This window comes from Nelumbo lutea, chromosome 2, assembly GCF_056320005.1.
Source record: "Nelumbo lutea isolate HS-2025 chromosome 2, American lotus-T2T, whole genome shotgun sequence".
Taxonomy (NCBI): domain Eukaryota; kingdom Viridiplantae; phylum Streptophyta; class Magnoliopsida; order Proteales; family Nelumbonaceae; genus Nelumbo; species Nelumbo lutea.
Window position 1 is genome coordinate 50,453,171 of NC_142685.1, and position 26,638 is coordinate 50,479,808.

At 37.9% G+C, this 26,638-nt stretch overlaps 1 protein-coding gene and 1 long non-coding RNA gene across 3 annotated transcripts; one reads left to right on the forward strand and one right to left on the reverse strand.

The window, feature by feature from the left end:
- The first annotated feature begins 969 nt into the window (after positions 1 to 969).
- Positions 970 to 17,704, forward strand: LOC148870591 (pumilio homolog 2-like). Its single transcript, XM_088971391.1, has 9 exons — positions 970 to 2,461; positions 6,176 to 7,728; positions 7,813 to 7,954; positions 8,067 to 8,174; positions 12,459 to 12,671; positions 12,785 to 12,895; positions 13,958 to 14,152; positions 15,924 to 16,098; positions 17,181 to 17,704. The coding sequence occupies exons 1-9, from the start codon at positions 1,829 to 1,831 to the stop codon at positions 17,216 to 17,218; spliced, it is 3,168 nt and encodes a 1,055-aa protein (XP_088827517.1). The 5' UTR covers positions 970 to 1,828; the 3' UTR covers positions 17,219 to 17,704.
- A 5,285-nt stretch (positions 17,705 to 22,989) lies between these two features.
- LOC148870592 (uncharacterized) lies at positions 22,990 to 26,556 on the reverse strand. Of its 2 annotated transcripts, none has more exons than XR_016107377.1 (3): positions 26,140 to 26,556; positions 25,809 to 26,002; positions 22,990 to 24,206 (listed from the first exon to the last, which is right to left on the reverse strand). It is a non-coding gene; the product is annotated as an uncharacterized LOC148870592 (long non-coding RNA). The 2 variants fall into 2 exon arrangements; XR_016107376.1 differs by having other exon boundaries at positions 22,990 to 24,523; positions 26,140 to 26,550.
- Between the last annotated feature and the right edge of the window lie 82 nt (positions 26,557 to 26,638).

A 26,638-nucleotide genomic window follows, 5' to 3' on the forward strand; every position in this document is an offset into this window, starting at 1 on the left:
GAAAACTAGCACCACTTGTCTCTGGTCACAACAATCTGATCCAACTTCCAGCCTCAGATATCAAGTCAGACTTGTCGAAATCCTATGCCTATTGTAGAAAAATATATATCCTGAAAACAACATAATCACCAAACAAGAAGGTAAAATACTTTTGAAACTTTATCAGGTTTCCAATATTTCTCATGCTAAAAATCTAGCCGTTTTACCATGGTGTATGAGAAGCCGAACACTTCGACGAATAATTCGATATTATGGGAAACCAATCTACATGATGAGAGGGAGAGAAGTAGTGATGTCTGCATCTGCATTGTTCGTGTATCGTGAGATTGAGGAAGATGAACGGTATTTACAAGAATAGTATGGGGATTAAAAAAATATTACAATGACAAATTTCAATGGAAAATTAACGAAAGGGGTATTTGTCTCACAGTCATAATATAGGGGGTCTTTGTCACAAAACAAAGTACAGGGGTCTTTATCACAGACCCTATACTACAGGGGGCTCTTTGTAATTTTCTTTGTTGGAATAGGAATAGAAGAATTTTACTATTTTTCTCGAGGTTGCTTCGCTTCGCTCCATGCTCCATAGACAAGGTGGGAATTGGGATCCGTGACGCGTTGTTCAGCGAAAGCAATAAGAGCAAAGTTGCAATCCCAACAAAGGACGCGCTACAGACATTATTTGGTTGGGACTGGGGTGGTAGACCGTGGACCATGAAAAGACATGTCCAACGTCGTCATGTAGATGTCTTTTCCCTGGTCCCACCATATCCGTATTCCGTAGCCCGTAGGGAGGAGGTCTTTCTACGGAATTAGTATGCATCCATCCCTACATTCTTAAATATTGCACTTCCTAAACTACCCCTGCCCAACAGCAAGATTAATGGCTGTTTGAGTAATAATATCATATCACAAGAGGTTTGCTAGTTTCTCGTTTCTTAAATCTTAATCCGTTTCAAGTGCAAAACAGCAAATCTTTTAATGTGATGACGTGGCAAATGAAGTCGATAATTTAGGACGCGAGAAAAACAATATAAAATTTTAATTTTATCCCAAATGTTTATCAGTCGGCCATGGCCATGAATGATAGATCATAATCCATGGATAGCTGCTTCTAATTACCCAGCATTTAGGAAAAATTAATAAGAAAAGTTCACACACATACCACCACGCTGAAAATTTTAATCCCTCGCTATTTAATTCCTGAATTAAAAACCCTAAAGGGTTCCGGCAAGAACAAATCGCTCTACAGATCCATCTCTGCCGTCAGCTCCCGAATCTAACGGTCCAAATCTCACAACGGCTTGTGCTTATCAGCCGACTATCAGCACATTGTTTTCTTTTCTCGCCTTCGTTTCTCCTTCTGTTTATTTGTTGCAGCAGCAGCTACTGTTGTAGTAGTTTTTGGTGATTTTTTATCTGCATTTCTTACTTCCAAGTTGCGATGTTTAAGAGCAAAAATGGCGAAAATCATCGCCGATGGTCGATATAGACATACGAATCACAAAAGAATTTTCTTTTCTATCCCATATGCAGTTATCTGAGTGAATTTGTATACAGTAATGAAATATTTATCATTTTGTACCTTCTTTGTGTTTATATCGTCGATTTTTCGGGTCATCAACTTTAGATTGTAGGTTTTGGATCGAGAAATGAGCTTGTTAGCAGCTTTAATGGCTAAAAATCGGATTTTTTCAATTTGAAGTGGGCATTTCAATTGTGGAAACGTTATTTTTAGTGACTAACAGTTCAAGCCGAGGTTGTTTTCCCCCTGTTTAGGGTTCTTGATTGGCCTTTTTTTTTCTCGTGACATGCTTACTGGGTTTCGATGAAGATGTTGTCGGATATGGGAATGCGGCCAATAGTCGGGAGCAACGATGGATCGTATGGAGAGGATTTAGGGAAGGAGCTAGGGATGTTACTTCTGGAGCAGCGGCGCCAGGATGCAAACGATCGGGAGAGGGAGCTTAACCTCTACAGGAGTGGTTCTGCTCCCCCAACCGTTGAAGGTTCCTTAACTGCGGTTGGAGGTCTGTTTGGCAATGGAAGCAACGCCTCTCTTTCGGACTTCGCCGGGGGTAAGAGCGGCAATGGACTTCTGTCAGAGGAGGAGCTCCGCTCTGATCCAGCCTACCTTTCTTACTATTACTCTAACGTCAATCTCAACCCTCGGCTTCCACCGCCGTTACTCTCCAAGGAAGACTGGAGGTTTGCACAGCGGTTTCAGAGTGGGAGTTCTGCGCTAGGAGGGATTGGAGATAGAAGAAAGGTCAATCGTGCTAATGATGAGGGCAGCCGATCGCTGTTTTCTCTGCAGCCGGGGTTTTACTCGCAGAAGGAAGAGAACGAGGTCGAGTCGAGGAAACCGCAGGCTTCAGCAGAGTGGGGTGGGGATGGACTGATCGGATTGTCAGGATTAGGACTAGGGAGCAGGCAGAAGAGCCTTGCAGATATTTTTCAGGTGATTTCCGTTAAAAGCTCTATTTTCCCTTTAATCCATTATCTTTTTAAGGCAGAGTTTATTTCTTATTATTTCCTTTTTGTTTTTCGGGCTTGAAGGGAAACACCTTGGTGGTAAAAATATTTCTCTTCTAGTCAATGAGGTGTTCAAATCTCTTTCTCTCTCTCTCTCTCTCTCTCTCTCTCTCCCTCTCTCTCTCTCAGGGGAGGAGAATCATCTATTGACGTTTAGCGTTCTCATTCTTTTGGTAGGCTATATTTCCTGTTAGGGGCTGTTTAAACTTCATTTTATGTTTACATCCTGTTTCTCGATATTGACGATCCTGTAACATGTAATTTCCGTAACTATATATTATCAAAATTATTGGAACTGATAAAGGTAATTAAGTAGCATTTACAAACTACATTCAACGAAATTCCGTTGATTTTAGTTTTATCCCTTAGCATATATGAACACCTTTTCATTGTCTAAGGTGGAATAGTTGTAAATGTTCTGATAAAAATAGAAATGAAGTCATATAAGTATCCATGTTTGTAAGAGTGGCAGGAGTTTAATGTCAGATACGAACCTGACACAACCCTCCTTTGCTTCTCCTTTATCTGGTCTTGGGATCGGCTGTGTAAGATAAGCTCACACAGGTGGAGTTAAATAGGTCATATTAGAATCATTTCATGATTTCAAGAAATGATCTTTGTTTCTATTTCTTACATTTCAATAATAATTCAGTTTTTGATGTTAAAGTTATACCTTAAAACGCTAGAAAGGACCAAAATGTAATGATCTTATTTCTTGTTACATCAGCTCACCTTCTGCAAATAATAATGTATCTGTTGTCTGTGTGCTTGTTATAAATATAGACGTCCCTTAATCCTTTTATGTCTGACGCCTCTGCTTTTGGTACTTTTCTTTATCAGGTTACTTTTATGAACCTATCAATATTACTGGTTGCCCACTAGCTTTCATTCAACTTCTTGTTGAATCTGAATTCATATTCTGTTAGCCATTGTTTTTTTTAAATTTTATTTTGACCTAACTATGGACCTTCAAGGAACCTTTATCATCTACTTCTGCAGCTCCTATTACCTTGTGATACTTGAACTTAATATAGAAGTCACTTATATTTCTTTCCTCAATTTGAAAAGGGGCGATACATATGCTTTCCAATATGCTTTCATGTAGGAAAGCATATGCAGCAAAGTCCCAAGACAAGGGCACTGACTTTTACTGGGGTTAGAGCATAGCTTCAATAAGTTACATTTTCTCTTTTAAATTAACTTGATACTGAAAATATATAACTCAAAGCTTCTCAATAACAATAAATGAGAGGAAGAAGGATGCTTGAAAAGAGGAGATACTATAACAATCTAGATAGTGTGGTGGACTATTCTCAGAAAATGACACTCTAATAGGTTCTAGTGCCCATTGAAGTTAACTTGATTTTATTCTTGTCCCTAGTAGTTGATTCTGAGCTCATGTTTCAACATCCCTAGTCCATTCTGAATTTAAATATATGGTATAGATAGAGCAGCACAATGTTATTTATGTTAAACACCTAACCCTCTTTTCCATCAAGATGCAAGTTAATCTGCTGGAATGGCAGTGAAAAGCTTGATTTGTATTTCAACTTCCTTTTTTTGATGTATTGTCATGGTTTTAGGCCTTGTATGCCAGATGGAGGAGAAGCTAAGAGTCCTATTGGTGTTTTGTAAAGCCTTTGTGGTTAGGAATGTGATATGGGATTTGTTAAGGGCCAATATACTTGTTGCTCCAAGGTTTAAAAATTGTTAGCTTCCTTGACTTAAGATAAGAGGTCTATTGGTTGAAGGTTACTGAGAGGTGGTAGTACGGAGTGGGTTAATCTTGGCATTCTCAGGTGGCCTTTGAATACTAAGGCAGTACATAAGAAAGACCCCTGGAATCTTCTTTGAACAGCTTATTCATATGGTTTTCTAGGCCCACTGTGGCTGATGACATGACAAGAGATCAGCTGTTGGGAGGCTAGGATCCTCGGCTAGTTGATTCTGAAGCTACAGTTGCCATCTTGTTTTATTGCGTTGATTTAACAGTGGTTATCATTGTGATTACCTCATCCGGAATTCCATTTGGATATTGGTTTGTAATCTTAACTGTTTTTTTTTTTGCTCACCAGAAGTAAATTTGACCCTATTTGTGACTGCAAGAAAAGTCTGGGATGAGCAAGAACATCAAGGTTCAGGATATGTGTTGGAAATGACAGGTGTAATACCTAAAATGTTCTGAAAATAATCCTCTATATATAAAAGCCCTCCTTGGAATCTGCAAGTGGGGTATACCTTCAGCTGAAAAGGGATTGCAGCCTAGTTTTTAAGTATTGATAGTCTCAGTACGCTAATTTTTCCATATCAAGAGTTCAGCTAATCAAAATTTCTGTTATTTATTTATTTTTATTTTTATATGACAAAGTGAAAGTATACCTGTCACATCATGATCATGAGTTTTAATGTTTTAAAGTTAAAATATCAAAAGTATTTATATTTGGTGTATTGTGCATCAAAAGATCTGATATAATATGACCAATACGGGTGGTATCATATTTGAACCTTGATTGCAGCTTTTTTGATCTGAGGCTGCTATGGGTGGGTTTAAATACTCCCCTCCTCCTCAAGATGCACACGTACACACCATAGAAAAATTTATTAGCACTGATGTCATTTTCCTAAAGGAACAGGTTATGATCCATATAAAGGTAAAGTATGATTGGAGATTTTGCTATCCAACTCAACAAAGGCTTATCCTTCCAATTTGGTATTGTTTACATGAAACCCATGCTGTCTTTCCACTTTATCCAGAATTACTGTATCTATGGCCATAGTGAAGGTTTTATTTTATTTTGTTTTATTTTTGGGATGTGGATGTACAAGGTATCAGGCTAGAGAACCTGGAAAGCTGCCATGCTCTGCATATCTTCGTTGAGAAGCTGTTGTACAAATAAAAATATATGGATGGAAATGATTTCTTTTTGATAATTGTATGGCATGAAAATGATTTTCAACAACTAACCAAGTAGTTAACGTATAACATGACATACAAGTTGACTATAAACAAAACTGGCATATAAGTCAGATATATTAATACTGGCAAACTAAATAAGAGAAGGAATAGATTATGGTACTTAGTGTTTGACCATATTAATATGTATTAACATTAGTGGGGAATTCATTGGATTTTCTCCCATCATCTACAACTTTTGACTACTAATGTTTTATAATACAAATCATTTACCATTCTATTTTCGTATATTTTATTATCACATATGAAGTTAGGAAGGCTTTCTTGTATATATATATATATATATTTTGATCACCTTTCTTGTTTATTTTATCATCCCCCTTCTAAAGATTAGTGTTCTGTACATCTTAATATTGTTTTGAATATTCAATATATGTGTTTGTCTCTGTTGCCTTTTTTCTTAGCTGTAGTTTATCTTTTTTAGATATCGTGTGACTGTCATTTTGTTGCATTGATGCACACTATACTCTCTGAAGATGCTAATTTTCTAATTGGGAATTCATTCGGATTCATAGTGTAGACCTGGGTATTGACAGCAACTTTTCCCATCGACAACTGATCAATTATTGGTTGTGGAACCTGAAAAGAAAAGGAACACTTTCTTTTCCTTTGTCAGATAATTGTTTATGATTCTTCTGATGGATTAACTTCTTTCTTTAAATGTAGGATGATTTGGGTCATGCAACACCTGTCTCTGGTCACCCTTCTCGTCCAGCTAGTCGCAATGCCTTTGACGATGGAGTAGAGAGTTTAGGGTCTGCTGAAGCCTTGCATCATGAATTGGCATCTGTTGATGCTTTACGGTCTGGTCCAAATGTACAAGGCATTACTGGGGCTCAAAATGTTGGTGCATCAGTTTCTCACACTTTTGCATCTGCCTTAGGTGCCTCCTTGTCGCGTAGCACAACTCCTGATCCTCAACTTGTTGCTAGGGCTCCTAGTCCTTGCCTTCCACCTGTTGGGGGAGGGAGAGTTGGTGCAGCAGATAAGAGAAATGTTAATGGCTCAAACACATACAATAGTGTTGTCTCGTCTAGTATGAGTGAGTCTGCTGATCTGGTAGCTGCCTTATCTGGCATGAGCCTGTCAACAAATGGCAGAGTGAATGAAGAAAAAAATACGAGGTCACAGATTCAACAGGAATTTGATGATCACCAGAATTTCCTCTTTAATCTGCAAGGTGGACAGAACCATATTAAGCAACATCCTTACATAAAGAGATCTGATTCTGGGCACTTACATATGCCTTCTGGTGCTCAGTCAGCAAAAGGAACATACTCCAATTTGGGTAAAAGCAACGGAACTGGGATGGAATTTAACACCTCTTCCTTGATAGATGGGCAAGTTGAACTGCAAAAACATGCTGTGTCATCTGCTAACTCGTACTTAAAAGGACCCTCTACACCTACACTTCCTGGGGGAGGAGGTTCTCCTCACTATCAGAATGTAGATAATTTAAACTATGGTTTAAATGGGTATTCCATCAATCCAGCATTGTCGTCTTTGATGGCAAACCAACTTGGAACTGGTAACTTGCCTCCTTTGTTTGAGAATGTTGCAGCAGCATCCGCTATGGCAGCCTCTGGCTTGGATGCTAGAGCATTAGGAGGTTTGCCTCCAGGTGGAAGTTTAACTGGGGCAGCAGAGTTGCAGAATCTAAATGGAATAGGGAATCACACAGCAGGGAGTGCTCTTCAGATGCCCGTCTTGGATCCTTTGTATCTTCAGTATTTGAAAACAGCTGAATATGCTGCAGCACAGGTTGCAGCTCTCAACGACCCTTCTTTAGACAGGAACTATATGGGGAATTCTTATGTTGATTTGCTAGGACTCCAAAAAGCTTATCTAGGGGCATTACTTTCACCTCAGAAATCACAGTATGGTGTCCCTTTCCTTGGTAAATCTGGTGGTCTAAGTCCTGGTTACTATGGAAACCCTGCATTTGGTCTTGGTATGTCATATCCTGGAAGTCCACTTGCAAGTCCCCTTCTCCCAAATTCTCCAGTTGGACCTGGTAGTCCTATTAGGCACAATGAGCGAAGTTTATGCTTTCCTCCTGGTATGAGAAACTTGACGGGGGGTGTCATGGGATCCTGGCATTCTGAAGCTGGTGGCAACATGGATGAAAGCTTTGCATCCTCCCTACTGGAAGAATTTAAGAGCAACAAAACCAAATGTTTTGAACTTTCAGAAATTGCAGGTCATGTTGTTGAATTCAGGTATTTGTTACTCTTCCTCTCAGGGCAGTTTAATCCAGGAATCTGGGAATTGAATTGTGTTATTTGATATCCTTTTATGAGCAGTGCTGATCAGTATGGAAGCCGGTTCATTCAACAGAAACTTGAAACGGCCACAATAGAGGAGAAAAATATGGTTTTTCAGGAAATCATTCCTCAAGCTCTTTCATTGATGACGGATGTGTTTGGTAATTATGTGATTCAGAAGGTATGCTATCATTTAGTTTGCCATAATTAACAATTTACTCTTGCTTTCTTAATGGGGATATTATATTAGGTTAGTGGCATACACATGGCTAATAAATTGAGGTTGTCTTCAGTTTTTTGAGCATGGAACTGCATCTCAGAGAAGAGAACTAGCGAACCAGTTGACTGGGCATGTTTTGACACTTAGCCTTCAAATGTATGGCTGTCGGGTGATCCAGAAGGTAACTTGTTTTCATGAACCTACTTTCTCATTTTTAAACTACTGTGTTTTATAAAACATTATATGTTTTTAATGATATATTCTTTTTTATTCATGTATCATCTGTTTGTTATATTCTATTTTGATCAATAACTGAACGTTTTATTAGCAAATTAATAAGTACATATTACAAGCATCAGTTGGAGAGATAAAAACTTTTCTCTCTCCATACATCTTTCCATACAATTGTGCTCAAAAGATTTGCTCCCTCTCTACCTCTTGCATTCATCAGCCATATTATTAGCTGTTCTTTGAACCCATTGAAATGTCACTTCCACCTCCTCAAGTCAGTAGCTTGTTTCTGTACTGCCACACAGCTACCTCCCCACTCTGCAGTGCAACTCTTTCTTCACCTCTATATTCTTTGGTCTTGGAACCATTTATTTTAAGTTGGAGTTATGGACCTGAACAAGTTGATGGAACTATGGCCATGTTCAATCCAATTCCTACTTATAACCTTGTATTTTTATGGTCTTTGAAATGTTATTTTAGCTGGAGTCGTGGACTTGAATAAGGCAGTGCAACTTTGGCAATTTTTTATTTTGATGAGTAACAATGACTTTATTATTAATTAATATTTGAAAGATAAGGGCCTAAGGGGCACGCACAGAAATTTGGTAGCCTGATATTGGGTGACAGATCACCCCATGCTTAATCAATTAATAATTACAACTGAGCCCAATGCAGTCTATCCCTATTTACACCCTGCTTTTCCAAAGCATCAGCTATCCCATTGGCTGGCATTTAGACCCAGGAGAAATTAGTCCTTTGCCAGCTGTCTAATCTCCCCCATATAGTTTATATACTTCCATGGTCCTTTACTATTTTTTATCATCCCGCACACCACTACCTTAAGTTGCTTGCATATTTTCATTTACAATACGGTTACGCTTTTCGAAACATTGATTCTTAACCCTTCTAGTGCAGCCAATAATTCTGCTTTCAAGGAGTTTCCTTGTCCCTGCAGGCCTAAGTGTAACGCCAAGATAGACCCTTCGTGATCTCTTAGCACCCCTTTAATACCTGTCATCCCTAGATTTTCTAAACAATACCCATCAAATTTTACTTTTATGTAATTAGGTCTAGGTCGAGACCATTTTGACTGTGGTAGTTACCGTGATGTCAATGAGGAAGCTATCCAATACCATTCTCTACATTTTTTTTTGATAAGTAATGCCATCTAGATTTCATCCATGGAGAAGAGGGCAAACAAAGTCGAAGTCTTTTTTTGGTAGTAAAAAATAAAATTTATTAAAAAAAGAAAAAAGAGAATACACGAAAGGTGACCAGAACACTTGAGAGAAGAAGAAAAAACCTTAATCCATGGCTCACCACAAAGAATGAAGTCAATGTTACTGATTTGAAAGGCATGCCTAGGAGCCTAGGTGAGGCAATTTCAAGGTATCTTGCCTAGGTCCATATGTAGCCCCTTTAGAAAAGGTGTGTGCATGGTGTGCCCTGTGCCTCAGCCCAAGAAAGTGCCTTTGTTAAAGTGTACATTTTTTGTATATATGTATACTAGTTAAAATATTTATTACTGATAAAAAAATTATGCCTTGTGTGTGTGTGTGTTTCTTTTTCTTTTTCTTTTTTTAAGCATGGTGGTGCATTCCTCCTGTAACTATAATTTAGTTATAGTTCCTTGTCTTTTAAAAAATATCTTTTTGATCTTTACTTCCAAAAGGCACACATCTTGCACCTTGGGCACAAAAAGTCCCTTGCATTTTTAAAAAATTGGGCAAAGTCTTTGCCTGGTGTACTACTTCTATTGTAGTACTTTCAATAAGTTGTTTCATATCCCATGTCTTCTCCTTGAAGATTCTCACATTTTGTTCTTCCCAAATTACCTATATTACAGCTGCCCTTCTATAAAAGCCGAGCTGAACAAGGTTCTCATATCTGTTGGAGCCGCCCACCTACAACCAAAAAGACGCCTTCTCCAAATATTAGAACCAAAGGAGCAAGAAATTAGTAAATGATATCAAGACTTTCTCACTTGCATTACATAGAGCACACCAATGAGGAGATTCACACCTGTTGGGTTTCCTTTTTGTGGAACATCACAAGTATTGATTTTCTTGTGAAACACCCTTCTTACCTTTGGTGGAACCAATCTATTCCATATTTCTTATTTTTTTCATCGGTGGTTATTCCATATTTCTTTAGCTAGAAACGGTTGAGGGTGGGAGAGGAAAGAGTTAAAATCCTGAAGAAGGAAGGAACACATAAAGGCACCTCAGGGTTAGCTGTCTAGATTCTGCAATTTGGCAGAGAAGCATCCAAATAAACACATTGCAGGGACCCTAGGAGATTAATGACATTGGGTAATTCTTCACCATCATCAAAGCTTTGTCTCAACTATGAGGTTGGTTACATGAATCCTGTTTTACCTTTCCATTCTGTTCAGTGCCCAAGAAAGGATGAATCAGGATCCATGACCTTGAGAGTTTGATAAAAGTTTTTGTGCCAGCTGCCAATCTGACACAACCCTCTTTTAGACCTGGAATTGTGAAACCACAAAAGAGGAAATAGGTTTTGATATGAGAAAAGACAAACATTAGAAGTTAGAACAACGACCTTTCACAAGACAAGCCCACACTTGAGAGGGCACCATAACATGTATGAGAAAACAAGACAAGTAGACCATGGATTGCTTTCCAGGGTGAACACGGTGTTGCTCTCACAGTCGCAGATAGTCCAGCATCCCATGAATGCTTCTAATCATGTTATGCCGCAGTTTGTCCTGCTCCAAGGGAAATCCCCAAAGTCATTTCCTCAACACTGATTTATTTCCCTTAACATCTCCAATCCTAATCTCCCATCATCCCTACTATTGCAATGCACTCTCCACTCCCCAGATGGTTCTTCTTAGTATCCCTAGGTTCCATGAGAAATCCCTCATGATCTTTTCTAGTATTTTTCGCCACCCAAGGGAAATCCCCAAAGTCATTTCCTCAACACTGATTTATTCCCCTTAACATCTCCAATCCTAATCTCCCATCATCCCTACTATTGCAATGCACTCTCCACTCCCCAGATGGTTCTTCTTAGTATCCCTAGGTTCCATGAGAAATCCCTCATGATCTTTTCTAGTATTTTTCACCACCCAAGCAGACATTTTAGACACTGCAAAGTAATGGATTGGCAGATTTGTGACTTTGGGAAAGTTGAATGCTGCTTATAAACTTGACCTAAATGTTAATCTGGTATTTTCATGCTCAGATTGGGTCAGTGCTTTAAAACCATGATTGAACGTTCAACCCATGATGCCATCACTATAAAAAATATAAAAAAAGGACCAGAATCCCATTCAAAAAGTCATACAGGTCAAAGGTTCGGTTGTCCAGGTCCAGAGGTAATTGACTGGGTCAATGATATATTTTTTTTTCTAAATAAAATATAGCAGGTTAGAGCTTAACCCAAACTGGAATTGTGACTGGGTCTCTGGTCTGACCTTCCAGGTCAATGACAGGTTTAAAATAATCAGCTGGGTTGGGTTGCGGTCTATGGCAACAACTAGTATTAGCCTGTTGGTTGTATATAGAGCACATACATATCTATTATATTTGTGCCTGTTGAGAGGTATAGATAAATGACTTCGATTTTTCTTATTGGAGGTTTTCTGTCTCTATTTTAGCCTATTTTAAGCTTATGTCTGGATTGAGGAAATGTGTTTTTAATCAAGTAATCCTTGTATGTTGACCAAAATAGCTCTGCAAAGGCATATGTTACATTCTGATTGTTTTAGTAGAGAAACCCTACTTAAGTTCCAGTGGAGCATTTGAACTTCTGGAATAGACTTAAACATGCCTTGCATCAACTGGTCAGGTTAACAGGCACTGCCATAGTGTCATACTATCATGTGTGTAATTGCACTCATTACATGTTTGTGTTCTTTGTTCCATTAGAGATGAACGGCAGGTGTAAGGGAATGTGGTTCTAGCATGTTCCCTCTCTTAGCATAAGGTTTGGTGATTTCGTTTTCTTTATTTCTGCTATGTATTAATGTTCAATATATTAACGGTCTTTATATTCATCCATATATGTGTAAAAGTACCTACCTAAATTCACATAAGTAGATATTGTAAAAGGTTGCGTTTTCTGGTTTCTAGTGTCCAAGGGGTCTTTTTCACATTGTTACTCAAGCCATTTTCTATTCCACAAGAAACATAATCAATTTAAAATTGCACTGACATTGCCATGACTTGACTTAGTGGTTGAATTTTGTTTCAAATCTTTGTTTCAGGCAATAGAAGTTGTTGATTTGGACCAACAGACTAAGATGGTTGCAGAGCTTGATGGTCATGTCATGCGTTGTGTCCGGGACCAGAATGGAAACCATGTTATACAGAAATGCATTGAATGCATACCTCAAGATGCTATTCAGTTTATTGTCTCATCATTCTATGACCAAGTTGTGACACTGTCCACTCATCCATATGGCTGTCGTGTCATACAGGTCTGAATTATTTTACCAATTTAATTAACTACATGTTTCGTATCTTGTTATTCCAAGGGTTTCAGTAAATAACAATTTTAGAGGCTAATATGCTATGCCTTTCTTATTACCAGAGAGTACTGGAACACTGTGATGACCCAACAACCCAGCATATCATGATGGATGAGATTTTACAATCTGTTTGTATGTTGGCACAAGACCAATATGGGAATTATGTTGTTCAGGTGTGCTGTCTTCATAGAGTTTTTATATCTACTGCCTGTTTTTGTATTCTTATGTAGTTTTTAGTGATTGCACATGGTCCCATTTTCATGTTTTCTGTTGTATTCCGGAACAATTAACTTGTTAATATGTCTGGATATGGAGATTATGGTTTTCTGTGCTGTTATGGTTTTCCATGGTATTATCTTCACCATGAAATTATTTATTTCTGGGGTTTTCATGCCTAGAATCCTGGACTTTTATTTTGGTTATTCCATTTGTTGCCTTCTATTGCCTTGTTCCATCATAAAGTTTGGTGGATGAGGGCTATGTAAGCCAAATTTCTGGAGGACAGAAACAAGTACAATAGACATTGTTTTACACTTACTATTTAATTGAGGCTTTACCATTTTGATACATTTTGGAAAGGATTTTATTAAAAATCGACAAATAAAAGAAAGATGACAAGTACCTTTTTTCCCTTTTCTTTCTTGGATAACAAGAGATCAACCCAGAACCTCTCAAGCAATATGAGCTTGTAAGTTGCATCATGCAACTCTTGCTTTTGTGAGTAACACCTTGGTAAAATAACATACTATTTACAGTGCATTTGGATCTTTCTTGAAGCAGATGGTAGAAGCCATGAAGTGATGGCTTTGATCTACTGCTGAATTGAGGGTGCCTCCTGCACATGTCCATCCCTCTGGGATCTTCAATATTTTATAACTGAAATTTGTTGCTAAATTAGGATGAGTTTAAATTATGGATTTTACGTTACTGCTGAAATGAAGGGGTCTCCTGCATGAGTCCATCTATTTTTAAAGACCTGTAATTATGATAATTGATAAACTTACTCCAACCTTTTGTTGGTTTGCTCAGATCTGTTTGATTGCCTTTTCAAATCCCTATTTTGGAGTTTAAAAGTTTTCCTGCTCTCAGAACCTATAAGCTATCTTTTTTTTTTTTGGGATAAATACAAACCTATAAGCTGTCAATAGTTCAAACTACCACCTACAGTATCCTGCAATGTATGTTTATGTTTTATGTTCATTTCCCTGTTTTGATTTGCCACACATGTTTAACAGCATGTATTGGAGCATGGAAAACCCCATGAACGTTCTGCTATAATCAAGAAATTAGCTGGACAAATTGTTCAAATGAGCCAGCAGAAATTTGCCTCCAATGTTGTGGAGAAGTGCTTGACGTTTGGTGGTCCTACAGAACGCCAGATTTTAGTAAATGAGATGCTTGGTACAACTGACGAGAATGAACCTTTGCAGGTTTGTCAACTCTCTCTAGTTTTATGTGTGGATCAAATAAAACATACTAGGACTAATTTTGTTCTTGCCAATGGTCATATACTTGTCATTCTTCATCCATTTAGGTAACACTTTTGGCCTGTTTGTTCCATGTGGTTGATGATTGCTTGGACTTGGAGAGATTATGTCATCATCAATTGCTTATTGTTATTTTTTTTTGAAACTAAAGTGAAAAAGTCGATTTTCTTTGACTCAATATGGACCTTTTATCAGTACTGACTGTATATGGTTTATGGAACTTATTACATTTGACTTGAGTGCTAATACATGATAAAGTATGAGATGGACATGAAGGATTTGCACAAGTTTGTTTAGATGCTTAAAAGCATCTTATGAGAATGAGAGCATCAAGCATGAGCTGATTGTTTTACCAGGCTAAGTGAAAGTGATTTATGATTTCATGAAAAGCACAATACCTTTTAATTTTTGCTATTAATATTATGTTTTTTTTTTCTTTTTTTTTTCTTTTCCTAAGAAGATAAAGTATAATTGTATCATGCCTTCAAATTTTGTTTCCTTGGTGAATTGCTTTTTCTATATTATATTACATAATCATACTGCACGTATGCAGTCAATGATGTTTTATCTTCCTGGTTTATTCATGACATTAATATCAAACTGGGAGTTGCATCTATTAGCATGAAAAGACACCTTTTTGAATGACTGAATATTTAACATAGAAATATGATAACCAACTTTTTGCAGATGTGAAAATAATAAATTCTTCAAAAAATATAGAGGCTACACACACCCGAGGAAAGTGTGGTTACAATTCTTTGTGGTTTGTCTTAGTTATTGAATATGACAGCAACACATACACACATAAAAGGGAACAAAATATAATAGCTCACTAGAGCTGGTTCAGGAACATCAATGATGCTTACAGTTCTATACTTTTGGTTAGCCCTGCAGAAACACTGTGACTGGAAACTGGCTGACATCAGGCATTTCTTTTTGTTTTTTGATGAATATGTTTGCAGCAAAATTTCAAGTTCCTTAATCTTGCATTTTATGTTGAAAATTTGGAGTAAATCATACTTATTAGGTTAAGTGTGGTTACAATTCTTTGTGGTTTGTCTTAGTTATTGAATATGACAGCAACACATACACACATAAAAGGGAACAAAATATAATAGCTCACTAGAGCTGGTTCAGGAACATCAATGATGCTTACAGTTCTATACTTTTGGTTAGCCCTGCAGAAACACTGTGACTGTGGAAACTGGCTGACATCAGGCATTTCTTTTTGTTTTTTGATGAATATGTTTGCAGCAAAATTTCAAGTTCCTTAATCTTGCATTTTATGTTGAAAATTTGGAGTAAATCATACTTATTAGGTTAAGTGGGTGGTTGATTATATTTTGGGACGTCTAACTTCTGTAGCTGGTGGGTCACATTATCCAAATATTCTGTTCTTTTTCATGGAGATTTTGGCTACAACTCCATGGCCTTGGTGTTATCCAAATATTCTGTTCTTTTTCATGGAGATTTTGGCTACAACTCCATGACCTTGGTGTGTTGCATCCAATGATCATTTAGCTCCTTTAAGTTGAATGAGTGTCATTAGGAAAAGTTCAGCAGCTTTGGCATTAATCTAGTCATATAATTCAAGTCATTCTACATTGCTATTAAACTTTCCATATTTCCGAGAAGAAACTATGCTGCTGATTCTCCACTTTGGTGGATGTGGTTACAAAACCTAATCTCCACTTTTTTCTGCTTGACGTCTCAGGCAATGATGAAGGATCAGTTTGCAAACTATGTTGTACAGAAAGTGTTGGAGACTTGTGATGACCAGCAACGTGAGCTAATACTTTCACGAATAAAGGTTCACTTGAATGCTCTGAAGAAGTACACTTACGGGAAGCATATAGTTGCCCGTGTAGAAAAGCTTGTTGCTGCTGGGGGTACCATTTCTTCTCTTGCTTTTCTTTTCCTATTTTTGTCTTCCTCTTTATTAGAGAAAAAAATCTATTCATGGATCTCAGCTAGGCTTTTAGGTGAGGCTCCGTGAATAGGTTTTTATTCTCTTTAACACTTGTCTCCACTACTGAGCAAGAGAACCTCTAAATTTTGTTTTGGTGGATTGATTGTGATTTGTCCTGTTCTGTGGTTTTTGGGGTTCTCTCCTTGGTGATGCTAGCACAGTTTTGATGCTTCATGCCATCTCTACCAGTATTTGGTTCATTGCTTAGATGTTCTTGATTGTTAGATGAATGTCATCTTCCTTGTTCTTGTACGCCAACTATTATAGGAGCTTAATGATCCGTGGACAATCACTTTGTTTTGAACATTAGATAAAACATACGACAGTGGAACGATAGGTTATCATACAGGCTTATCTTATACAAGCTCTAATGGGTAGCCTGGCCTGTATGTGAGTTGTTGATTGAGAAGTCCTGATCAATCAGCCTATGCACCTTCTAATGTCTGGATATATGATGTTGAATGGCTATAGAGGTGGTGCCGGCACTACCTTGAAAACAAAGGATGATACTTAGAATTGCAAAACAGGTACCTGATTTAAAATTTTTCTACTGCATCAGGCCTGAGTCCATGGGCCATTCCCCTTAAAATTTAACAAGGTCTCAACCCAGGTTGCATTTCCTTCTTTTCTTTTAACATGAAGAAAATGGTGGTGCAAGGTTCAAAATATCGATTCAGGGCAATACACCAGTAGGGCGTATCGGTACTATTATTTTGTTTTTTCGAATCTGGTTCAGAGGGGCCAGTCTAAGGCCGGTCTACCCCCTGAACCACTTGCCGACCCGAAACACCCCCTGTAGGGGCGTATTGGGATGGCTCCGATATGATACATATCAGCCGATATGTGACGATATTTTGAACCTTATGGTGGTGACATCATTTTTTTTCCCGCAATGATAATTTAGATGGGATGGGACAGTTATCATGGAATGTAATTATGTTGTAGCATTAAATGGTTCTTGCATACCGCAATGGATATCTAATAAGAATCTGTTACATGCAGAGAGGAGAATCAATATTCAGACTCCACACCCCGCTTAGATGGCATCGGAAAGAAAGAAGTTGTACAGCTAACTTGAGGCTGGAGATGCTCTCCCTCACTCTCTCTTCTTGTCTAGCCATCGCTTATCCATTGGACAGGTATGAATCGATTGGAAATAAATTGTAGCTTGTACTCAAGAAAAACAAAAAATATTGTACATTGTGTAGTTTGATATATACCTAGGATCAGGCCAAGCTGTGACATCAGATGAAACAACTGATGCCCCTGCGGAGGAGATAAATTGACTGTACAAGTTTTTAAGGGTGTAAAAAGTAAAGAAAAGGAGGTAGTGAATATGTCAACGTGACTGTACAAATATTGCCGTGTGGAGAGCCTGTGTTCAGGTGAGGTTAGGAAATTTCTTTTTAACTCATGGGATTTTATTATTTGCCTTGTTAAAGCACAAATTTCTGTTTCGGCCAAGTCCCATATTTGAGGACATGTTCTAGCTTCGTTAATTCTATATTTCATTTTATGTATTTGTACGTATGGCCGTCTTTTCCCCTTTTATGCTGCTCTTGCACCCTATTGGTTTATTCTTAGTGTTTTAGCGAGTTAATCGTCAATTATATTATGTTTACAAATCATGATTCTTATACTTGTAAAGACTAAATTCATGTCGGATTCTGCTTGTTACGTTGAACTGCTCATTAAGATGGATTCATTTGATAATTAGGAGATATTTCCATGGATTTGAATTTGAAATAACCTACACAAATGTAAAAAAAAAAATCAAACATCAGCCGGTGCTGTGCTTTTGTCTGGCGATACTGTGGATAGAGATAATCAGACACCCGTATCTGTAACACGATAACATTATATCAGCCGGTATCGGCTGAAAATACTTGAAAGACTTAGCATGAGCTTAAAAGACTAGGCCTGCAATGGGATTGGATGCTACCTAAATCTGAGTTTGATCTGATCAATTATTAACTACATCTGAACTCGATCCAGTGCAGATTTGCATTCGATTCCCTTTGGATTTTTTATTTTTTGAGTGTCGGGTTTTATCAGACTTCAATTGGTTTAACAAGAAATGGCATTTCTTTTAGAAATAATCACATAGATTGCCGAAACAGAAGATTCAAAATTTTATGGATTAAATTAATTAACTATTCAGTCACAACAGACAGACAGAATCCGAGTTTTAGATTCAAGGAAACAGATCAACGAGTTTTGGGAAAAAATCCCCAGCTTCCTTCTTAGCTTCATTCTTTGTTTCAATAAATGGTAGCAGGTAGCTAGCTAGAAATTTGTGGGCTTATTGTGGCAATACTGGCAAATAGCAGTGGTGGCGCCATCGTGTGGAACGATTACATCTCAATTGGATATCTGTAGGCTTATTGTTGTGACATCACAGATAGCAACGGTGGTGCAGCAGTTTAGGGTCCAAAGTTCGACGCCATGGTAATTGTTTTAGCAGCAAGGCAGCAACAGCCCTATGTTAGTATGTTATATGGTGGTTGGGCCAACGACCAAGGTTTGAAGTATCGACACGTATTGGCCTGCATCGGCTGATATGTATCGTGCTGGTACCTCTTTGATGTGCCTCTATAGTGGGTGTATTGGGGTCTGGCCAGTTCAAGGGGTGGATTGCCCCCTTGAACCGGTTTCAGAAAAAAAATAAAAAAAAGTATCGATTCACCTGATATGCCCCTACTGGTATATTGGGTGTATCGATATTTTGAACCTTGCCAATTGCATCTAAACTTGACAAGTCTAGTTTGATGACAATACAGATTTAGGAATGGAGAAAGAATAAAACAGAGATTTGAAAGACAATAAAAGTAGAAGCAAGAGATTATGGTGGTGGTTTTTTTTTTTTTTTTTGGTTTAAAACAACTTTTCATTACTGGAAAACCCAAACAAACAAAACGAAACAAGCAAACAGCCAAAGAAACACTGAAACTAAACACCGACAAAAACAAAGCAACAAATGAAGACTAAAATAAAAGCCACCATTAGGGGGGGGGGGGGCGAAGACTTCCTGCTGATAGACCAAACCTCAGATCCTCCTCCTAGTAAAATTGACTGCAGTAATTGGTAACTTGCTCACTCCGGCCTCCGGAAGCTAACAGATGAGCGGGCACATTTGCCTCTCTTGACACACTGATAGGAAACAGAACTACCACATAAGCTGTAAACATCATCCAATAGATGCCAAACAGAGGGAAAGCAATTATAAGATCGAACTGATGAAGTATATTAACAGTCGTGAATCATTTTCAACTACCACATTTGTCAGGCCAAGCTCATTCAACACAAATCATTTAGCAAAAAGAGGGAGGAGGCTTTACAAGGACCTGATTGATCTTCCCCCCCCAAAAAGACCTAGAATTAGACCTAAGAACAATCCCAAAACCACCAAATCCGGTCAACATTATTTATAATGTAGTCATTTGTAGCTTTCTATATGTACCACATCACAAGAGCTGAATATTCTAGGAGATTGTCACAGTCATCGGAAAGCCCAGAGGCTAACTGACACCAATCAACCATCATTTCCATCAATGTGCAAACAGGGCACGGGAAGGACCATTTAAGGGGGATAAAGTGAAATTACACCCAAACCAAGTGCTCCTAGCGTGATCACAAGAAAGCAGAGCATGGGAGATGGATTCAGTCTCCTTTCCACAGAGAGGACAGAAATGGTCACACTGAATAGGGTTTAGCCGTTTATGTAATTTTTTTCAATTTTCGGAATGGCATAGGCGATAGGGCATTATTTATTTCCTCATTTACCTTAGTAATTATATAGTATTACTATTTACATCATCTGAATATGATCCAATGGTATAAATCCGAGATCTCTGATGGATTGGGTTGGGTCATTGATTTACGGATATCATTGATAGGCCTAATTAGAGCTAAAAACTGAAAATTCGTTCATCATTGATAGGCCTTAATAAGTTCTGTCTTACATCTTAAGTCATGGCCTCATGGTCATGACTAAAATGAGATCAAATAATGATATCATTTTAGGCTAGTAAGAGGAAACTAGCCTAAAATGAGATCAAATCAGCCCCCGCAACATCTCACAGCACATCTCTGCTGTGTATTGGAAACATCTCCTGATAATGATATCGTTATTTCTGGTGTTATCATCAGGAGATGTTCCCAATACACGGTGGGAATGTGCTGTGAGACGTTGTGGGGGGCTGATTTAAACTTGACAAAAATGAAAACACCATGGGCAGCTAGTGGGTCAAGCGATGGATAGCCATGCAGTAACTGGAAAAGTAATCTGTGAGAAGGCATCTAGCAGGTGAATTAGGTTCCAACCAAAAGCTCAATTAGAAGGTTGTGGGTTGCTAAATACGGACAACTGGTTTGTTTGGCAAGTATATATTTTTTTTTTATGAAATACTATATTTAAGAATGTAATTTCTTTTTGAATTTTCATTTATTTGGAAGGATTTTATTATTGAAATCAAGTCTCACTTTAGGAAGAGAGTAAACATAAATATGTGCAGTCTAAGACCTTGTATACGTATTTTAAACATTGTTAATACTGTTTATATTTGTATTTGCACTCTTTACAACTGAGCCCAAGGTTTAAAGTATCAAGAGTTTCCAAATAGGAAAATGCTAGTATGTGGAGTTCACTTTAAACTACATGATAAATGAACTGTGACCATACAATCCCCCCTTTGTTTGGGCATGTGTTCCACTTTATGACAGCAGGTCCTACAAAGTTAGAGGCTGAGGGTTTTTGATTTGTCGAATGAGAAACTGTTCATTGCACAGGCCAGCAGACTCTTCCAAATGTCTAAACCTTTTCCTTTTGGGTTCAACTAAATACAGGAAAACCACCGTTGACATGACCAGTTGGACTGTTTGACTCAAGAATCGTCTAGGCAACTGGTTCCGTTCCACACTTAACCGGTTTTTGGCCAAAAACTATTAACTTGGTCAGCAACCCACTGACCCAGGTGGTTGATCCATCAACCAATTCAAACCAAACAATGATCTTTGGCCGTTTTTATTTTATTTTATTTTTTATTTTTTAATTTGAAACAAATCATCCATTCGAATAGAATGATTGAACTGCTGACCCAAAAACTGGTGGCCAAAGTGGTTTCAGTTCTGATAAATTTTTAAAACATTGCTGGAAAGACGTGATATTAGAAAAAATTATGACTATGGTAGACATGGTAACCAATCATTCTTTTAAAATAACGATACATCATTAATTAACATATGCAACAATCCTAGCCTCATTATTTAACATATCTGGGACCTTGAAAATCAATACGTATCAATTGATACACATCAATATGTAATAATATTTTAAACCTTGGTTGAAATATTGAAGTCTCGTGCATCTTCTCTACAGACGGTGACTTTGGAGCACTCTACAAGTTAAATACAGCAATAATCAGCTGTATTCTTCTTTTTTTTTTTTTTTTGATAGAAGAAATAATCAGCTCTATTCAAAGAGTATTTGTTTATAGACATTACTGTGAAACCCTGGGCACCATGAACGAGAATTTCTATTTGATTCTAGCCTCTAGGAAGCATAAGACATCGTGAAGGAACACTCAAGCGTGGGGATGAAATGAAATTCTCTTATTCAAGAACCTTAACAAGGTTTTACTTCACTGAAACGGTGAAACCTTTAACCAGTTGTTGCCTTTAACAAAAATCAATAGGAAAAAGCTAGGTCGACTGTCCCCCATTTGGAATAGTGTGAAAGAAAAGCTCATTTTCACACTAGATCTCAGTTCTGTTTCTCTTATTCCTAGTCGACCAGTCATGTGCACCTAAATCATGGTTTCAACTTTCATGTTCTATTATTCTATAGGAAATTTGTTGTTCGCCATCACCTACTATTTTGTTGTTATTAATAGATTAACATTCAGCATCTGCACTGAAGCTGCACTCTTTCAACTAGATAAGCATTGCTTCATAGATACAGTTCTACTTCCACGTATTTGGACCGAATGGTCAGTTTGGTAAGCGTGCAAATGCAAATATGTATAACACAAATACAAAGTAGGCTCAGTTTGATAAGTGTGCAAATTAGTAGTTCATTTTAAACTTTGTATTTGCACCGTCTTCCCAAACTGAGCCTAAACCATTCAAATATAGGGAGCTTTCTGGTTGCCATTGGCTGTTATATCGTTGCCATTAATAGGTTGTTGTTTTCGTTTTCGTTTTGGACTCCGACAATGGAAGATTTGCCACCTCAAGTGTCGATGGTTTCTAATTCTCACCGTTGGAAGGTTTTGTTTCTTTTCATTAATTCACAAAATATATTCATTCCGTTCCCTTTGAGTCCAAAAGCATTGTTTCCGGACTCCGGAGGTGGTGAATTGAAGCTGTTTACATATGTGAGCGTAAACAGGTCATGCAACCAAAGGTTCCCTAATTTTTCATACACCGCCTGCCAATTTACCATATTTCTGCCTTATGCAAAAAAATATGATTTGATAAGATGGAATTGGATATACCTAGATCCAAATTTGATTTGTTAACATTTGAATTTGATCCAAATGTTATCCGTTGGGTTTATCTTGGATTCTTGTAAAACTTGGATTACAATTGGATATTGAGCAGCATTAACAAATTAAAGTCAGCATCTATGGTACATCCATTGTAACATATAGGGAGATGCGTGATTGGTCGAATGTAATGGTAAGCACACTTTACTAAATATGGACATACATTTTATCAAATGTGAACCAATAAAAAATAAGCTTTATTGATTGAGATCTGGATTTAACACACAGCCAATACATAAGGGAATGCACCATAGTGAAACTCTAAATTAAATTTAAAATAATCAAATTATTATATAGTAATAAATAAACTGCAAATAGCTTCCATATCCATATTGTTGAACAAAATGAAATGAAAAGAACTGGTAGTTTCTAACAAAAATACAACAATCCTTTTCTTTTTAGGGTAAAATGGTACCGTCAGAAGATCAACCTTAACTAGATTCTAACTTGGACAAAGGGATACATTTTGTAGCCCTGGTACAGGGCTCTCAGGTTTTTAATAATCACATGAAGTACTGCCATGATGGATGAACGGGTCATAGACGTTTTTTTATCTGTTAGTGCCGAGCATCTCCCGTACTTGTCATTGGGAGATGTTCCCAATACCCGGTTGGGATGTGCCGTGGGGCGTTGTGGGGCACTGATGTGAACTCGTGTTTTAGATATACGGTTTGTATTACCCCACATCACATCTCAACATGCATTAAGAATATCTTTAGTACTTCTCATGGGGAGATGTTCCCAGTTTCGATTTGTTGTGGGGCACCCGGTGAGGAGCCAATGCAAATAAGATCTCTTGGCTACGAGACCAGATTTCCTGCACTTGGTTTGGTATGAGCCCAGGTACACTTCCAATGAGATCGGAACATGTTTATTAACACTGCAGCTGGTTGGAAATAGACAACGACCTCCCAGCCGAACAAAGCGCTAGTCCCGTGACCTCCCATCTCTCTCTCCTTCTCCTCCTCCTTTCTGGAAGACCAAACCAGTCTGTCATGCTCTATTTTTATTTCTTCATTGTCACCCAAATATGTAAGATGCCACAACTCGTACCCCTATTCAGCTTGACTGAAGCAAAGCTGAAATAACCTGGCATTCAATTCTTCGATCACCGAAGTTTTGTTCCCATTGTTGGATTTTCTATGGCAAGCGCTAGCTCTCCCCTGAACTGGAAGCTCGACATCTGTTCCTTCTCTGCCACTGTTCATTTGCCATCGGTCATTGAAATCCATGGAAGTTGTCCTAGCTTTCAAGTTTTTCTTTTCAATGTTAGATGATCTGGTAGGTCCTGAACCAGGTTTGCTGTGGTCGATAGTAGACTTCATCAAAAGCTCGGACCCTTAAATTAACTAAGCTTATGGTCAACAGTTTCAGCTGTTGATTCCTGATTCTTCCAAATCTAGTGGTGGAGGATCCATACCAGGATTTTATTCGTGGTCGCTTTTAAACTCGAACCCATGTTTTCGCACTTGTTAGCCTGGGACTACCATTGTACAAAGCATTAACCCCTCTAGTACTTGTCCTTTATTCCTGCATCCCAAATAGATGCTGCACTAACCAGCTTGTAATCCCTTCTCCCCCACCCAGCAAATTTTGCAAGCAGAGACTAAAAAGCAGCTATATGATTTATTTCTACTTTTCAAGACTATATGTCCTATCTCTAAATTTCACTTCTCCATTCCTTTTATGGATGTAACTTAGGATGAGAGGGTGGAGAGACCACACTTAGGGAAGTTCACTTCTTTAGTCAACAGAAATACACCTTAAATACAAGTGACTGAAATTTCTGCTGATAAATGCCTAAAACAATAAGAGCTAATGGTTCATATCTGAAACTAGATATTTATGAGTAAGAGTGTAAGACAATAAAAATTTTAAACTAGGTAAAAGATAAATTGTTTTATTGGGGGATACTTTCCACTCTTAGTTTTTCTTCCATGTGGGAAGATTGTATGACATTCAAAAGGAGCCATTAACATTTCACTGAAGAGAGAGAGAGAGAGAGAGAGAGAGAGAGAGAGTCAACAATCCCACAATTCCACCCCCTCCTGTCCTTACCATATTTACAAGTTTTATGCAAAATCAAGTTATTAAGATCTCCAAGAATTTGCGTAAACTAATTCAGGCTAATGAACAAAGCCATACAATGTGAGAAGTAATCCTTTCACAAGTACAATGTGGGAATTATGTCACATCTACAATTCAAACAGTCATGTTAATGCAGAGCCAAATCAAAATTAAACTAATATGCAGTCCTTAGCTATTATGTGGGTTAATGGAGTAATAATAAGGAATGTGGCCAAGAACATTGAAACCATCAGTTCAGCTTTTTGATGTGACTAGATCAACATAACTCTGTAAAAATCCAGAATATGAAGGAGTACTTAGTGGGATTATGGTTTGTTCGATCATTTTCACAGGTTAGAGAGTAGAAAAATCTAGCACAAACAATTTGCCCCCACCCATACTCAGTTGGAAGCATGTTTTCAGAAGTGTTTTTTCTCTTTTCTTTTTCTGTGAGAGTTCTAACAAAGTAACAAACAAAGGGGAACTCTTGTTTCTCCCATTCGACCTCAAAAACAATGTAGATGAGAGTCAATTTTGTTTGTACTTTGTAAAAGCTTTGTTGTCACAAAAACTGCAAGTGACTTAAGGTAAAAATTTTCTTTATTTGCCTTCACACGTATATTATTATCTGAAATCTCAGGGATCTTGTTTTCCCCCTCCTTTTTCTTTCCTCCTAATATTGTAGGTATATATATATATATTCCCCTGAGAAATTTAAAGCTTTGGATAATTCTCTTTAATACCTCAAAATTTTCTCCTTTCTAATTTAGAAAGGTTGTGCTAAATTATTGAAGTTCTTGTTTGATGCCATTTCAGAATGTGCTAATGGAGGCACAATCCACCTTCCATTGAACAGAATCAGAGTGTATTTCATAATCCTCTGGTATATTAGAAAAAATTGTTTGAAAGCAAATTGTGAAGGGAATAAAGAAAAATCATCTAGACAACTAAAAGCTGATAAGAGAAAATTATTGGAAATAAAAACAACAAAGGGAAACAAAGAAATTGAGATGCTTACTTGGGTACAATGCAAATTTAATCATCAAAATCTTCGCCATCATCAATTTTTTGTCCAAATCCTCTGGGCCCTGTCTTAGCCCTGACCTGAACTCTTTTCCCACTTTTTTCTTCTTCTTAATGGCCTCTTCTTTCTCAAACTTCTCTCTCTCTCTCCCTTTTCTGCAGGAAATCCGAGACACCTATATAGATAACCTGTGCTCCCAAAACCATCCAGAAACATTCCGAAACCAAAGATTTAGTCGGCCAGAACCAAACAGAAAACAAGACAACTAAAAAATCAATAAAATCCCAAGAAAAGAAAAGAAAATCAAGACCAGAAGAATCTTTACCCCAATAGTAAGAATGGAGAGACCAAAAAAAGCGATGAACAGAAGAACGGATATGACTGTAGATACACCGCTGTCGTCAGAGGAAACGATCCGTTGGGCAGTCTCAATTGGGGCGTCTGAAGGCAAAACATCTCCGGATGTAGCCGAGATTCTCCAAATTCGAGTGTTTGTCTGTGAAGGTTTATGTGGTAGGTGTCGATAAAAGAATGTTCTTTTTGAGTGGAGTAGGGTGGGTAAGGTGAGTGGGAGAGACGAGCCGCATGCCCTAAGAGAAGAACCGAGCTTTGGTCTGGAAAACAAGATTAGAGGTGTTGAAGATAGAACTGTAGATGCAATAGCCATGTCTCATCTGCCACTGCTACTGCTACTTCTTCCTCCGAGAGAGTAATTTTGCCTTGCGCCTGGTTGTCCAACACCGAAATGCGGGTCCAGGTTGGTTAAGTGATTTTGGCCCACTGTACTAGTCCAAGCCCACCCTGCAGTCCGCAATTTTAGCCCG

Coding starts and splice junctions, on each gene's coding strand:
- LOC148870591 (XM_088971391.1), top strand. CDS start 1,829: ATGAAGATGTTGTCGGATATGGGAATGCGGCCAATAGTCGGGAGCAAC. Junction 2,462..6,175: donor GCCTTGCAGATATTTTTCAG/GTGATTTCCGTT, acceptor CTTTAAATGTAG/GATGATTTGGGTCATGCAAC. Junction 7,729..7,812: donor GGTCATGTTGTTGAATTCAG/GTATTTGTTACT, acceptor TTTTATGAGCAG/TGCTGATCAGTATGGAAGCC.